This window comes from Enhydra lutris, unplaced genomic scaffold, assembly GCF_002288905.1.
Source record: "Enhydra lutris kenyoni isolate GAN:26980312 unplaced genomic scaffold, ASM228890v2 scaffoldscaffold45, whole genome shotgun sequence".
Taxonomy (NCBI): domain Eukaryota; kingdom Metazoa; phylum Chordata; class Mammalia; order Carnivora; family Mustelidae; genus Enhydra; species Enhydra lutris.
This window is the reverse complement of record NW_019154129.1, coordinates 2,293,669-2,309,486: the sequence shown is the minus strand read 5'-3', so window position 1 is coordinate 2,309,486 and position 15,818 is coordinate 2,293,669. Positions and strand designations below refer to the sequence as shown.

General features: G+C 50.6%; 1 protein-coding gene across 1 annotated transcript in view; it reads left to right on the top strand.

Moving 5' to 3' along the window:
* Positions 1–15,818, top strand: part of LOC111156268 (xylosyltransferase 1) — a 297,991-nt gene that overhangs the window by 1,000 nt on the left and 281,173 nt on the right. Inside the window, exon 3 of the mRNA XM_022517037.1 lies at positions 1–93. This exon is cut by the window's left edge and continues 1 nt beyond it. Within this exon, the coding sequence (XP_022372745.1) occupies positions 1–93 (93 nt within the window). The remainder of the gene's footprint in view (positions 94–15,818) is intronic.

Sequence of the window (15,818 nt, the reverse complement as noted above, 5' to 3'; positions counted from 1 at the left end):
CGGGGGGCCCCGGCGCGGGCGCGGGGAGGCGGCCCCGGAGAACCCCGGGCGCAGCAGCCGGCCAGCCGGGGGGCACTGCCCGCGCGGGCGCTGGTAAGATGCCCTTTCGGCTCGCGTCCCAGAGGGAGGGAGGGAGGGAGGGTGAGAAGGAGGCAGCCCCGACCCCAAGCTGCCTCCCCCCTCAGCCTTTGAACCCTGGGCATCAGACTGGGACTCCCCAAGCCTGCCAGCTCCCCATCTCTTTCCCTGGAAGCCGGGGCGGGGTCCCTGGCGAGGCTCGGGGGGCCGTTTGGGCTGCCCCATCCCGAGTCTTTGGACTGCCCCCTTGGGGTCTGGGGAAGTTATCTCCAGAGGAGGCGCTTTGGGGGTTACGGGAGCCTGGCTGGGTTCCTGTTCCCCGTCAGTCTTGCTGGGCGCCCCGACTTGCACTAGGCATGTGGGTGTTGGTGCCTCGCTCACTGTCTGAGTGCTTGGATCGTGCCCGGGATCCTCAGCCGCTGCTCATGGGTGGTGCTCACAGCATCTTTCTGGTTTTTGCTGAGCTGAGTGCAGACAACTCAGTGCCCTGCTTGCTGTCTTTTCCTGGTCTGAGACACAGTCTAAGATCGGTGTCCCAAATCCCCAGCCGGCTCCCTGAATCAGGATTCAGTCTTGGGCGCCTGGTCTTACTTTAGATCTCCTGTCTGCCATGTCTGGCTGTCTGCGACTCCTGTCTCTACTTTCTCCGTCTCTAACCTTGTCCTCTCCTGGTGCCCTCCCTGACTTTCCTCACCAAGCTGTCCAGTGTCAGGGCATGGCCCCTTCTCCTAGATGGCTGTCTCTGGCTCTCTGTCTTGTGCGTAGCCGATTAATGTCACCAGCTGTGTCTCTGACCACATCATCACGACTTCGGCTCTTTCTGGGTTTTCTTTGCTTTCCTGGGGTGTGAACAGTCTGAGCTCTGAAACTGGTTTTTCCATAGACCTTCCGGGGCCACCTGGGTGTCCTCCTATCCTGTCCCCAACTTCTCTAGTGATGTCTTTTACACCTTCTCTGGGTTGCCTTGCTGAGCCCACTGAGCTAGGACACACAGGACAGGAGGTCAGAGTCCTTAACTCTGGGACTGGCTCTCTGTGCCCTGTGGGTGTGCGTGTCTGTCTTCAGGAATAACAATGTGCAGTGTGTCTGTCTTTATCTTCCTTATGCCATTTCCCTACAGGGGTTCTCCTAGCCCCTGGGGGACATCAGATGTCAGGGGTTAGTTTCAGAATCCTTTGGCACTGAATGCATGTCTGTGTCGTTTGTCGCTCTGGGAGCCCTCGCTGAAGATTACCTTCAGACACAGCGTGCTGCTTTCTGTTCTGTTAAACTTCTTTGGAATCAGTGGTGACCCTCTTTGCCAGAGTGCGGCTCTTTGTGCCCCAGGAGGTGACGTGATGGCATTTCACGTTGCTGGTTGTCTGCGTGGGTAGCAGGTGGACATCTTTCCCTTGTTTGTGGGGAGGGGAGTGGAGGGAGATTCCTGATGGAGAACCAGAACATTCCCAATGTCCTGTGGCCTTGTAGTTCCAGGGAAGGGTACTCCCAGACACTGCCTTTGAACTCCTGGGCTGAACTGTAATGTGTTTGGGCAGAAATGCAATTCGACGTTGGTTCTGGATTTGGAGCCCTACTGGGAGGTGCAGTGCCGGGGTGGGGGTCAGCACGTGCACTGCTGGCCCAGAGTGGGAAAATGTGGGCTGAAGATGGCGGCATGGGGCTTCCTATACCCTTTGCATCTGGGAATCAGACAGGCACCGGGAGGTGTATCTTGGGTGCAAAGACCACCTGTTGAAATAAATGGCAAGAGGGAAGGAGGCCTGGATTTCTTCCTGGGTCCTTGACGTTTTGAGTTCTCCATCCGTACCGTCTGTGTGCGCTCACTTCAGTATCCTATTCTTGCGCCTCCCGGCCCAGCCGCAGAGAGGTTTGCAGTTGGGAAGGTAGGTGGGAGCGTGTCGTTTCCTTTTTTTATTCCTGTTGGCATACCCGTTCCAGCAGCAGAGTGGCACTGCTTTTTGAAACTCTGCTTTCATCTGTGGGCTTAATTACTGTCCCCTGCCCTGGGTCTCCCCAGGTGTCAATTTCTTCACCTTCGGTTATAGACATAGATTTTTAAATTTAATTTAATTTTATTTTTTGATTCTCCTCCCTTCTCTGAGGGTGTCTGCCGCGCTGTTGTGAACTGTTCTGTCCCTTGGATTTGTATTTTATTTTATCTGCTTGTCTGTCTCCTCTTTTCCCTGACCCATTTCTACCCCCATGCACTGCTAGATCCTGAAATCACAGCGCAGACATGCTGGAGGGATCCGGGGGTCTGTCCTCCTCTAGCCGTGCCCACCCAGCCCCTGCCCTTCCATGGAGCTCAAGGAGACCAGAAGGGGGCAGGCTGTTCCCAAAGTCCGACAACACGCCTGAGCTTGGGCTGCCGGGCTGGGAGAGGACCAGACCTTTTCGAAAGCCACTCAGGCCCTTGCAACACGTGGGCTGTCGGGGCCCGAGCTGCTAGCACGATGCCTTGGAGGATAGATTCAGAAGTGGGACAGTAAAAAAAAAAAAAAAAAAAATCCCTGTGATTTTCCAGATGGCTTTCTCAAAGAGCTGGTGAGACACATGCTTAGGACATGATGCTTCATCTCTGTGCTCTCTTGAGGCTGGGGTGGGGTGGGGTGGGGCAGGTGCAATTCTTGCAGGCAAAACGAGTCTGTGGCCCCATTGGTGCTGCTGGGGGTGCTGGTGGGTGTGTCCCAAGGAGTGTCCGGCAGGCACTGTGTCCAGAGCGTTTTCTAAGCAAGACCTTGCTGCTTCCTTGTGCCCACCGTCCCAGAGTCTCTTCACTTGCTGCCTTTTTTGTCTGGGGAGTGGCGCCCCAGTAGAGGGACCTGATTGTATTTCTGGTGCATTTTAAAGAGCCAAGAAGAAACATGCAGTTTCTCAAGCAGAGTCAGAGACAGCATGAGGATAGTGACGAGAGGGGCATATCTATCAAAGATTTGCAAGCTCCTGTTTCCCTCTCCGCCTCTTCCAAAGCTCTTAAATATTAGAATTATCGGGTGGCTTGGAGCAGAGGTGTGGCTGAGACACCGAGTCCTTCACTGGGTCTCCTGTAAGCTGTGGCTTTGACTGTCATCTCAGAATTCAAGAAACGGATGGGCTCACTTCTAAAGGGAGGAAACACACTGGGGAGAGTGTCAAAAAGATCACGTTCTAGGTTCTGGAGGGATTGGGGACAAATGAAAGAGAGCCGTGTGTGTTCACATAACGGATGTTTATTTTCTTTCCCTTCGCCTCCTGTGATCCTCTCGGAGTCCCGTTTTTTCCTTGCACCCTTAGATAATTTGCTATCCAGTAAGTTTCATTCAAGGAGCGAAATTCCTTATCGCCCTTCCATGCGCGTGCATCCTTAACGTCGAGTGGGGTTTCTGTATCGTCTGACCCCGTGGAACTGTTGATTTTTTTTGGCAGAAGTTTCTCATACTTCACATTACTCAGATAACTCAGGACTTTTTCAGACGTTGGCAGTGACTTTGAAAAATTAGTTCACTGTATCCAGATCACCTCTGGTTCTAACGGCCCAAGAGTTGTGGCTTCTCAGAGAGACCAGAGAGAACAGAGGGTATTTTATTGATGGCTGGATTTTCTTTTTTTCACACTCTCAATGGGGTTTTATTTTGCTTGAGCAATACATTACACTTTGTATACAGAAATATGCATCATTGAACAATATTTATCTTACTGCAAATGTTGCCATCTGCTTAATCATATACTGGAAAATGCTAAATAGAACAGATAAATAAAAGTAGAAATTATTAGACACATAGGTGTATATATGTAATTGTATATGTGTACTTTGCCTTCCTTCCATCTCGCCACACTCTAGATATTCTCTCTCGTTTATCAATTCTTTTTCTTTTTAATCTTCTCCAAGTTTATGTGACAAAATACTTGGTGTTTTGCAAATAAGAAGCCAAGGCGTTAGTCCCTGTTTGCTGGGGATTGTCCAACTTTGATCCATGGTCTTAATGGGAAGGGAAATTTGGTGTTTTGAACTGAGGCATCTGACATTGCACATGTGTGCACACGTGTGTGTATGTTTCCCCAGAAAACAACGTATCCTTAAGAATATCTCTGTGGGGGTGCCTGGGTGGCTCAGTCAGTTAAGCGTCTGCCTTCAGCTCAGGTCATGGTCCCAGCATCCTAGGATCGAGCCCTTCATCGGGCTCCCTGCTCAGCGGGGAGTCTGCTTCTCCTTCTCCCTCTGCCTGCCATTCTGCCTACTTTTTCTCTCTCTCTCTGTCAAATAAATACAACCTTAAAGAAAAAAAAAAAGAAGAATATCTCTGTAGTCAGGAGCTGTCCTCTCACGCAGACTGTTTATGATCCGTGGGGCCATAAATTTGTATGCAGAAAGACAGAAATCCATGGTGCCACCATCATCAGACTGCACAGTGTGCGTGGTGTAATGGCTGACCTTCTCTCTGTCTCTTGATGAACACTGCCCTGAGTCTTGTCCCTTAGGAGAATGCTCCCCATTTTCTTTGCATTTCTCCCATTTCTGTGGACCCTGGTCTCCATCTGTCAGTACCAAGAAGAAAAGATCTCGGGCAAAACTAAAAGTCAAACATAAACTCAACCCCAGCAAAACCCGAGTTCGAAGGAAAAGGCATGGGAGCAGGAGGAAAAAGTCCTGGGAAATGGGTGCCAGGCCCCAGTTCCCAGGAAAGAGACCATTAAGTGTCTTTGCGTCTGACATAGCTGGGTTCAAGTCGGGCTCTGCTCTTGGCCATCTCCATGACCTTGGGCAAATCCTTCTGCTCTGCTCCTCTGACTATCCGAGCTACCGCCAAGGGTCATGTGAGGATGAGATGTATTAATACATGTGAACTGCTTGGGGCCTGGCACACGAACACGCCGCAGTGTGAGCTGTTGTTCTTGCAAAGAAAATCTTAGTATGTTTGAAAGTAAGCAATTTTTTGCAATTATTCATTTTCCCATGGAAAGTTGGCTTTGAGTGAAAGCCAAGGCAGGCGAGTGAATCCAACGCCCGGGAGTGAGCTTGCCTTGGAGCAGGCTGGAATGTGGTCGAGGGAGGAGCACTGGTACTTACTGAGTGCCAGCTGTATGCCAAGCCTCCTTTAGATGTTTCGCACACATTATCTTATTAAGATGCTCCCGCGCACACACACACGCAAAAGAAAACGAAACGAAACGAAAAACCCGGGACAGAAGGAGATTGCTCTCCAACTTACACAGAAGTTAAACTAAGGACGCCTGGCTAGAAATTGTGGGTCTTTTGAGTGCTGGTTGTGTGGCAGGAAAAATGAGGACTTGGCGGTTATTACCTTCACCGTCTCAGTGAATCTCCCGGGCTGTGTGGGCTAGGACTGTGGCTGTACCCCTCTCACAGCTGCCGAAACAGGCTCAGAGAGGCAAAGCGGCTTGCTCCCCGAGAGTGCAGAGTCGGGGGCAGGGGGGAGAGCCGCAGAGCGGGGCAACAAAGCGAGGTCCGCCTTCGTCCAGTGCACCTATGGGTTTCTGAGCGCCGTGTCTGCGCCGTTCTTTGAAAAACCCCAGATGCAGCCACGTGATTCCTGGAAGTCTTCATCCCACTTCTCTCAGTTCTGACTGCAGATTTCCAAAAATGTGCCGACCCTAGGAAAAGGAGCAGATAGGCCGTTTTTGTGGAATCAGAACCCTACACAATGACACAGACAGGGAGTAATAGTAACAGTAATGAGTCTCCATGTGGCAGCTATAACGTGCTGGGCACCATTTGAAGCCCCCCCCCTTATGCATTAACCCCTTTATTCCTTTAGCGAATGTGTATTCTAGTCATCCCGGTTCTTACTATAACCACGCCCCGTCCCGGGTGTTTTACAAGCGAGAACTCATTTAAACCTCACGCGATGGAGGAAACTGAGGCAGAGGGAGGAGCTTAATCGACTTTCCCAGGGTTCACCTTATAATGGCAGAGCCAGGATTTGAACCCAGACAATCCAGGCTCTTACCCGCTCTGCTCTCCACCCTCCCTCTTATAAGCATCTTTCGAGGGTCCCTAACCTCAGAACTGCAGAACTCATTTAAGGAGGCGCCTAGGTAGTTGATTTGGTCAGGAAGCCCAGTCCTGAGCCCAGGATGTTATGGTCCTGGAGCGGAAGGTATCACCTGATGGCGAAATGTGCAGCATACGTATGAGGGTTGAACTTGACCTGCCGTGCTGACGGGAGGAAGGAGTTTTGAATTCAGCTCTCTCCAGCCAGGAGAGGAAGGAAGGAGGGTGCTCTGCAAGGCTCCTGGGCCAGTGGAAACAACCTTTCATTCATTCCCAGTGGGCTTCCTGCTTCTCCACCCGCTCAGTTCAGCTGCTCTGTGGTTCTCTCTGGAGGAGCCCCTGAGGAGCCCGCCAAGAGCCCGGGGAAGGCAGGGATGTATCTGAGAACACGCAGGCTGATTGTCTCGTGGGCACTTCCTTCCGCCTGCAACAGAAACTACCCGTTTGCCCGCAGATACTCATCAGGTTGTGTCCCTGTGGTTAGGGTTGCCCCCTCCCCCACTGAAGCAGTGTGTTGAAGAGAGAGCAGCAGGGAGAGGGGGGACGGTGTCCCCTTAACCAGCTCCGCGCTGTCCTGAGCAGGGAACCCGGCATTGTCAGTGTCAGGGCCTAGGGGCGCAGACCCCCAGCCAGGTGGGGGGGAGGCACCGAAGAGCATTGCTTGAGCCTCTTCTGAAGGAGGATCTGCCCCTCTAGGGCCCTCTGCGGACAGGGAGATTAGTTTGTTCCATCTCTGGCCTGCTTTGTCCCAGCCCAGATGACGCTGGCTTATCTGGGTATCTAATCCAGGCTAATGTGTCTGTGGGTGCTAATGACTAGCATTTCTCCTCCTAGCGAATCCTTTCCTGTAATCCTTGGCCCTGAGCAACATTGATTAAGCCCAAAGGAGTCAAGCTCATGGGGTGGAGAGATGGCTTCAGCTGTCCCGTACTCACGGGGTGCAGACATTGTAACCGTGATGCTAACCGTGGGGAGGGCGAGCAGGATTTCTCTGTGTTGGAAGTTTGCCTTCTACCAGATGCCGCGGGAGGGCATGATTTTAGGAATTCTTACAACATACTGTATGTTAAAGGTGATCTCTGTTTTACTGATGACAAATAATAAAAACTAAGGCAAGAAGTTGCATAAGTGTTGACCAGCTGAAAGTGGTCAGTTACAGGGATTGAAGGCTGGTGGTGATTCCCCAGACCGTGTTCCTAGTCTCTGTCCAATTCAGTAAGTCCCTTGTCCCGCCCTCCCTCCCCTCCCATCTGTTCATTCATAAGTGCACATGCGCGTTCGTCCATCCGTCTATCCACGCATCCTTCCATCCATCCATGCGTGCGTCCATCCGTATGTCCATCCATCCACATATGTCCGTCCATCCATCCATCTACCCATCCTCCGCTCCAGCAGTGAGGGCGTGCGGGCACCGCTACTGCCTTCATGAACAGGACAGATGCGCTCCCTGCTCTCAGGAGAACCAGCCCGGCAGGTGAAGGGTGGGGCTGTTGCTGATTTTATAAGGAGGTTCCTTTCACATCCTAGCCGAATTCACTGCCAGTCTCACTTCGCCAGAGTGGCCTCTTGGACACAAGAGGAAGGTGTCCTCTGGACAGGTTGGGGGCCAGGAATGTTTGATTCAGGGGCCTGGAAGTCCTCCAGTCTCCCACCACCCCCCAAACTACTAGACATGAGGTCTAGACTGCTCCACTCACGGGGCTCAAGCTCTTCTTACAGCCTAATAGGGAGCCTGGAGATGAGCAGTAAGCTGCCTGAGGTTCACAAGGGGAGCAGAGCCTGGGAAGCCGGTCATGTGATGGGTAGGGGCGGGGTTGGGGTGGGGCGGGGCCAGGGCTCTGACATCTGGAGTTCACCGCCCAGTTCCACCCTTCATACCTGTGTGACCCGGGTGTATTACTTCTCCTCTGAGGGGCTCAGTTTCCTAGTCTGATCGTGGGTGCCAGAAAGGCACCAAGCTGGAAGGGCCTGGTGATGAGGCCCAGCTCTGGCCCACGATGGGGGCTTCTGTTTTCCTTTCTGATGCAGCCTCATCATGACAGATGTTTGCAAGAGAGGCCCTCAGATTCATGGCCGGTGGGTAGGTTTGGTTTGGCCCACACAGTAGGTTCAAACAAAAAGGCACTGAACCTTCAGGATTAAGATATGCTGTGCCGCGATGGGGATTATGGGCATGCCTCTAAAAAGTCAAAAGATCTGACAGCACTGGGCCCCCATTCTTGCTTTTCAACTGGCCCAATGGGGGAGGGGCTGTCCCCAAGACCCTCCAGATTCCTGAGCACACCCTGCCCCCCCAAAAAACACACACCTGGATCTTTTCTTTACCCTGTGATACCTAACTGGCCCCTTTGGACTGCTGAATTTGCAGCCTCTGTTTGGAAGATCTCTGTGTTCACTGTGATGAGCTAAAAATAAGTGTCTGTGGTCACCTTTCAATTATCCCCATGTGGTTTATTCACAGCACTTATTAACCTCGACTGCTTCTGCTTCCCCTGGGCACGATGGAGGTTTCCTTCCCTCCCTCGCTGCTGCTGTGTACCCAGAAGGTTTAGATCCTCACAAGGAGCAGGCCCTTGTGAAGTCAGTGTCCTCAACAAAAACAGACCCATGTGTTCTACGGTTTGGTTAATGGTTTCCCCTTTAGTGGGAACGCAGCAAACATGCTGTTTTGAATTGTCTGCCTCCCACTTCATGTGCTCCCTCCAACCTCTGACCCCAGTAACACAGGTCGGGATGGAGAGATTTGCCGGAGAGCTGGTCGCGGCAGGTGGAAGGGTGGAACATTCTGGAACACCATGGCTTGGCTTCTAGCACTGTTGGGGACACACACACCGTCACTTTCATCTTTTTGTGCCCAGTGGGTGAATATTTTCAAAAACTGTAATACTGTATAGTTTTTTAAATGTATATTAGGGAAAATCTACAAATATGACTATTAGGTCAGAACGAAAACTTGGGACTCTTATCGCTTAGCCTGTGCATAAAGTGGCATTTAAGGGAGACAAGTTGGAAAAACATAATGAGTATGCCTGAGTAACAGTACCAAGCCCTAATTCTAATCCTAATCCTGGCCTCGGTTTAGATGGTGAATGCCTCCCAAGGGGGTGCTGGAATGACCAATGTTCGGGAAACGTTGGGTTCCCCAGTTTGAACATACTCTGCTCCTTTGATCAACAGTGGTGCCATTTTGTTCTGATGTTTGAGTGGAGAGGATTTCAGTGAGACATTAGGAAGAACCGTGCTCTGGGTCTGTCTGAGTGGAAGTCACCGTTACCAGCTCTCTCTGACGATCTCAGCCGCTCTCTGCGTCACTCCTACAGTGATGGGGCTTCTCCGGATCGTCTTCTGGGTTTGGGTCTGGACCCTTCATGTGCATCTCTTAGATTCATGCTGAGCGTTCGCTTCACGTTGGCTGTGTCTGCGAGTCTCCCATGTGTTGCACCTGGAATTAACCGTGATGAATGAGTACCTGGATGGACCCGTAATGACTCTGTTAACTTAACCCTGAATCAAGACTCTCATGCTCAGAACCGGGGTAACAAACCGCACTGCAACCTGAACAGCAATTCAAAAGGGCAGTGGAGACAGCTAATCATTTTTATAACGAGCAAGGAGACAAGCAATAAAAACAGAGCCCAAGGACAGCATGATAATTTCACAGAGTCTTAGCACTCAACCGGGCTCACGTTAATAAAATAAACAAATGTTTTTGGTAGTGGAGAGCTAATGTATACATTATTTAAGGATAGTATTAAAACCAGATTAGACGGATCAAGGAATCCAGGGGTTACCTCATTAAGCATCCTCTCTTTGGGGATGTGGGAAAGTTGTTCTCTTTCTGTTCTTCTTCTTTCCTTGTGAAATGGGGCTTTATCAATTAGAGATGTAATGGGAAATCTTTTTTTTTTTCCCCCAGACTAGTGGCTGTTTTCTGTTTATTTTTTAATGTAGGACCATGCTTTGCAGATGTTCTCTTTGAAATAAAAGCCTATTCATTGTCTCTCTTTCTCTCTCTCTTTTATCCCCAGCTCAGAAGGGGCAGCTGTTATAAAAGACACAAACAGAGAACCCCATTTGCTTGTCATCAGGCGGTTACAAAGATTCCATTCCTGATGTAAAATACTCTCATTACCTGTTTTTTCCCTTCACCCTATTCAGGAATGGTTTCAGAATTGTTACATCTGATTCCCTCTTGTTTAGGAGAAGAGGTGATGACAGTGACCAGGGTAGAGGAGGTGACGCAGAGGTGGGATTCACAGAAAACGGCCGGGTTCACAAGTGGGCATGGCCCGGATCAACTCTTGTTTGGTCCGGGGGTTCACTGCTATTTTGGCTTTCTTTTAGGGTGAAAAAAGTCATGTCGAGCCAACAAACTCTCCATCAGAGAGAGAGCAGTTTGCATCCTCCTCCTCCTTTTGTTAAAAAGGTTTAAATCACTGGCCAACATCTACACATGTGTGATTTCAAGTAAAAAGCTAGTTTGGAGTTCGTATTTAAAAATTTGAAATTCTGGGGGTGCCTGGGTGGCTCAGTCAGTTTTAGTATCTGACTCATGATTTCAGCTTAGGTCGTATCAGGGTCGTGAGCTCGAGTCCCAGGTCGGACTCTGTGCTAAGTGTGGAGCTTGCTTGAGATTCTCTCTTTTTCCTTCTCCCTCTGCCCCTTCCTCTCTCTCTCTCTCTAAAGAAAAAGAATGTGAAACTCTGGTCTTCATTACCAAAGAAGCACATATTTGGGGGAGGAGTAGGGGCTGTCCTTCTGCCTAGGGCTCCACTTCCTGGTTCACCCTGGAGCCCGCCCCCCTGGCTTGGTTATTTGTGTGTGAGGATCCGAGTATTCAGCTCTCAAAATAAAGAGGAGGAGGATGGTGAGAGTCCGCGCTATTATGTGTTAAATGCTCGCTGGGCGCCAGGCACTGTGCTCAGCAGCACCTCCTGGGTTCTCCCGCTGAATCACGGACAGCAGCTTCCGGACTTGATCCCCTTCACAGACGAAGCACCCTGATCACAGAGCAGCAGGATTGCAGCCTGGGCGTCCCCTACCGTGCGTGCGTGCGTGCATGCGCGCGTGCGTGCGTGCGTGCGTCACGGAATGTTTCCCCAGAGCCCTTGCGGCTGGGAATTCTTGCGAGTGGCGCTGCGGGAGAGTTGGCACTGGTTGTCCGCCCATTGCATGGATGGAAGCATCAAGACCCGGCAGTGGCTGGTGGGTCACTCCTTGTCAGCCCCGCCAGGGTAAGTGCGAAATGTGAGTGTTTCACGGAGGTCGGGCCCTGCCGAGCTGGGCATCCGGCCGCGGTGGTAGTCCCGTCACCGAAGTTCCAGCCGTCCTGGCCGGAGGAGCCGGACAGGGGTGGCGCCCTCCACCCTCCACCGCTAGTCTTGGAGTGGTGAGGGAGCATCTACAGGGTAATATTTTGATATGTTGCTGATTTGTATTAAAATAATAATTACAGCGATAATTACAAGCGCGGGTTTCAGTGAGACTCAGCTGCCGACTGTAAGAACAAATAATTAACCGCCTGTTCCTTCAGAATCAAACGGAAGCCAGACCTGGCCTTCTTCCTTTCTGTGGGTCCAGCACGGGCTTTGCTGCAGGTTGGAGGCCCCTTGGGTTGCCAGATGCTGTTTCTGTTAACGGGATTGATGGCCTATTTCCCTGTGAGGAGGAGCAGGGAGTCAGGTGAATGGTGTGTTTCCCCACAAATGCCCCGGGGAACACCCTGACCCGAGTCTCAGGTCGGTGCCATCCCTTGAACCGTGGAATGACCTCCCTCCAGAAGCAAATGTGGTAACACCTAGAAGGGTGGAGACTCAGATCTGCCCCTAATTAAATACTCTGGCGTCGGCTGATGTCTGGCCATTGTGAGGAACTCTTGGCCAATTTAACAGGATGGCCGTGGTTCTCTTTACATTTCTGTTCCTGAAGCGCATCGAGTGGGCCTGCCTTGACTTTAACAACTCTCGAAGTTTATCTTGAAATAGAACATGAGTACCCAAAAGTTCCCAAACCAGAAAATTCAGAGCTCCACCAGTAGCCATGCTCCTGTGACCAGGACCCAGGTCCAGAGCACAGAGCCTGAGAGCTCGCTGCCGGTCCACGCCCTGCCAAGGTCCTTCCCCTCCCCACTTGCAGTTCCCACAACTCCAGAGGCAGCCCTGATGGTGACTTCTGACCCTGTAGGTTACTTTTGCTTCTTTTGAGAAACAGAATCACACGATCTGGGCAACTTGATCCCTGGTCTGTTTTGCTTAGCATTATGTGAGATGAGATTATGTGAGATTATATCAGATGTTGGCCAACTGCAGCCCTCGGGCCAGGTCCGGGTTGCCAGTTTCCACGTGGCCTGTGGGTAAAAATGGATTTCACATTTTTAAGTGGCTGGCGGGGGTGGGGGGGGATCAAAAGACGAATAACACTTAATGGCATGGGAAAACTATATGAAATCGAAATTTCAGGGTCCATAAATAAAACTTTATAGGAGCATAGCCGTGTCCAATTCATTTGCATACTGGCCGTGTCTTGCTTTTTGCCCTGTAATGGTCGAGTTGAGTAGTTTGGACAATGACCATGTGGCCCACAAAGCCCAAGATCTTTACTATCTGGCCCTTAACAGAAACATTTTGCTGACCCTGTGTCCATATCATGTCGCATGTTTGTAATTGTTCATTCACGTGGCCGTGTCATAGTGCATTCTGGAATATAGACAATTTACATTTGTGTTGTGTTTATGGGACTTTGGGAGATTCCCAGTTTGGGGCAGGGCGATGCCATGAGCATTTTTGTGCAGGTCCTTTGCTAAACAAATAGTTTTGGTAAACATTTCTGTTAGGTCTGTACCTAGGAGAAACTGGTTTAAGTACTTTTTTGGGGGGGTGGGCAGTTTCGTTTTGAACAGGTTGATTTTGACAAAGGTATTTTCATTTGGAAGTCTTACTTTTCCTGCCTGGTGGGACTTGCATGTGCTGAAACTCTGGACCCAAGCTTACTTTCCAAAGAAGTAATTAGTTTTGCAAAACAGAGGGTCAGTAGAACCACAGTTCATTGCGGGTGTGCTGTTTTTCCAGCTCAGAACCTTCAAGGATGTTGGGAACTTGCCTGACATTCACTGCTTTGGCTTGCTTTTGGGAATGGTGCCATCATTTCATTTCTTATGCTGAAGCCATATTGTCCAAATGACTCTTATCTTCATGCAGCAAAACAGGTCTGGCAGAATTAGGCGAGTTTTTCTCCATGTCACTCTCCCTGTTTTGATTGACTTCTGTTTATCTCTTCGCTGCTCTGGTTTCCTTGCTGGGAAGCAGATGACTGCAGCTTTACGTCCCCAATCAGATCTCAAGCCTCCAGGAGCATGTGTCATTTCTCATTGAAACACTGTGCTGAGGTGTCCCTTTGGGGACAGCTGATGTTGCACGTAGGCCACGGCCTTGGAGCTGAGACTCCCCCTGAGGAGCTGCCTTCCTGTGCCCACCTCCCCCGCCCTCCCTCCCCTCCACCGTCCCCCCACTTCAGTACTGTTGAGCAGCATGCATCCTTCCTCCATTAGCTCCTGCGTGCTCTGCTCGGCCTTCCACTAGGCACTGCCACACTTCTGTAGGCAAAAGCTTCTCCCAGGGTTGGGAGGAGAGTGACGGGATTCCCTGGGATCTACCCATCTTGCAGGTTTGCTTGGCACTGCCTGAGAAATGACTTAATAGTCTTGTTGGGGCTTGTCGGAAGAGCCCAGTCAGCTTCCTTCTCTAGCCGGCCCACTCTCCCCCAGGAGTAAAGTCCCCCTTGTCTTATGAGCCCGTTTACTGCTTATGCCCTGTGCAATGAACACGCTTCAGAAGGTCACCAGAGGAGACTGTCAGCTGCTGTTTTAATAATCCTTTGAGGACAAAGCTGGATTCCGTGGCAAAGGGGTGAGCGGCATTGAAACCTGGTCTTAGCTGTAATTTAATCTTACATCTGACTCAGTCTCTGGCAGGCTCAGATTTAGTCTTTAAAATGGGGCAGCAGAGCCTCAGTCCCATCGTGGGTATGATTCCTGGCTGTGGAATTCCTACATTGGAGCAACTTAACCCTAAATTCTGGCAGTTCTGGGTCTCCCACCAAGTTAATGGTTTGCTTACCTTCTTCTTCAGAGATGGGTGTGTGTGTGTCCATGTTTATTTTAGGGGATGGCCTTTTCTTTTTAAAGACTGTTGCCTAGATGTGCTAAGGTACCCTAATTAAGCTTCATAATTAATTTGTCTCTAAAGAAATACAATAGATTTCAAAAGTAGAAATCTTTCAGGCTTCATTCATAGAATAATAAGATGTATGTAAAAGTAGCCTCTCAAAGGCAGAATCACTTAGACATTAAAACAAACAAACCTCTTCTAAATAGCTCATTAATCAGAGAAGAAGCCACACCTAGAATTTCTGATCTTAGGGTTGTCAATGAAAATGAGAATACTTCATATCGAAACCTATGGGATGAGGGTAACATTGGGCCCAGAGGAAAATTTATAGCCTCTTTTCTTTTTTGAGAGTGAGAGAGAGAGAGAGAGAGTAAGCGGGGGGGGGGGGGGGGGGAGAGGCGGAGGGGGAGAGAGAGAGAGAGAGAATGTTTAGCTGGCTCATGCGCAGTGGAGAGCTCCATGAGGGCCCAGTCCCATGACCCTGAGATCATGACCAGAGCCAAAATACAGAGTCAGGCGCAGAACTGACTGAGCCACCCAGGCGCCCCAAAACACTTAAGCTTTTGACGTTAAACATGAAAACTTAAAATGATTAACACAAGAGTCCAGTTTTTATTTTTTAACTCACTGAGAAGAAACTGAAAGAAACTAGGAAAGGGCCATAGATGAAAATAAAAACAGACATTGTTGGAACATGACGTAACGTAAGCGTGGAGGCGTTGCGCCAGGAGGTCCTCTAACGACGCGCCAGCACAAGGTGTTAGGTCTGGTTCCTCCTGCGGTTGGATTCAGTGAACGGGTGGCAGGTTCTTCAGTCTCCATGGTTGCTCAGTGCTTCTGCGGAGGCTGGTTGAGCGAAGGCAGCTGTGGGGAGGCGTCCCTGCAGTTTCATGGTATCTGGGCAAGTGGATGAGATAGTCTCTCTTGAGGCAAAGGAAACCTTGCATCCTTTTTTCCCACTGACCTCCTTCCTTGTGAATAATAAGGCTGCCAGGTCATCTTGTTCTGCGGAATCCGCTGACTCTTCTGCCGGTTCCCAGTGAGCTCTGCCCCCAGATGTGATATCTGCCCGGGGTCTTGTAAAGCCAGTCGTCTTGTCCTGGAGTTACCTGCTGGGGGTGGGAGGGGACTGGAGAGTGGTCCCTGGGCAGATGCGCAAGAAGCACGGATCTCCCTAAGCATGGAGCTGGCTGCTCTCCGGCAGAAAGCGGACGCCAGCCTGGTTAGCTGGGGGTTGACTTCAGTGCCCTCCCAGCAGCGTCCATGGGCCATCCCCCAGTGGGGATGTATGTTAGAACCGACATGAGTACGTAGCTGTACAGATTTCCCCAGGGCATTCAGCCCTACTTACTTGTTCATTCAACACGTGTTTCCGAGGGCCTGTCGTGTGGCAGGCACTGTGCTAGGAACAGTGAGTAAAATGGGGTCCCTGCCCACCTTTAGCTTGTGTCTTGGTTGCGGGGACCATGAGTGATGGAGAAGGGGTCATTAGGGCAGTCTTTGCCAAGGAGGTGGCATTTAAGATGAGACAGCTAGAAGATGGTCAGGCATGGATGTGGGGGAGGGAGAGGGGCACAGAGTGT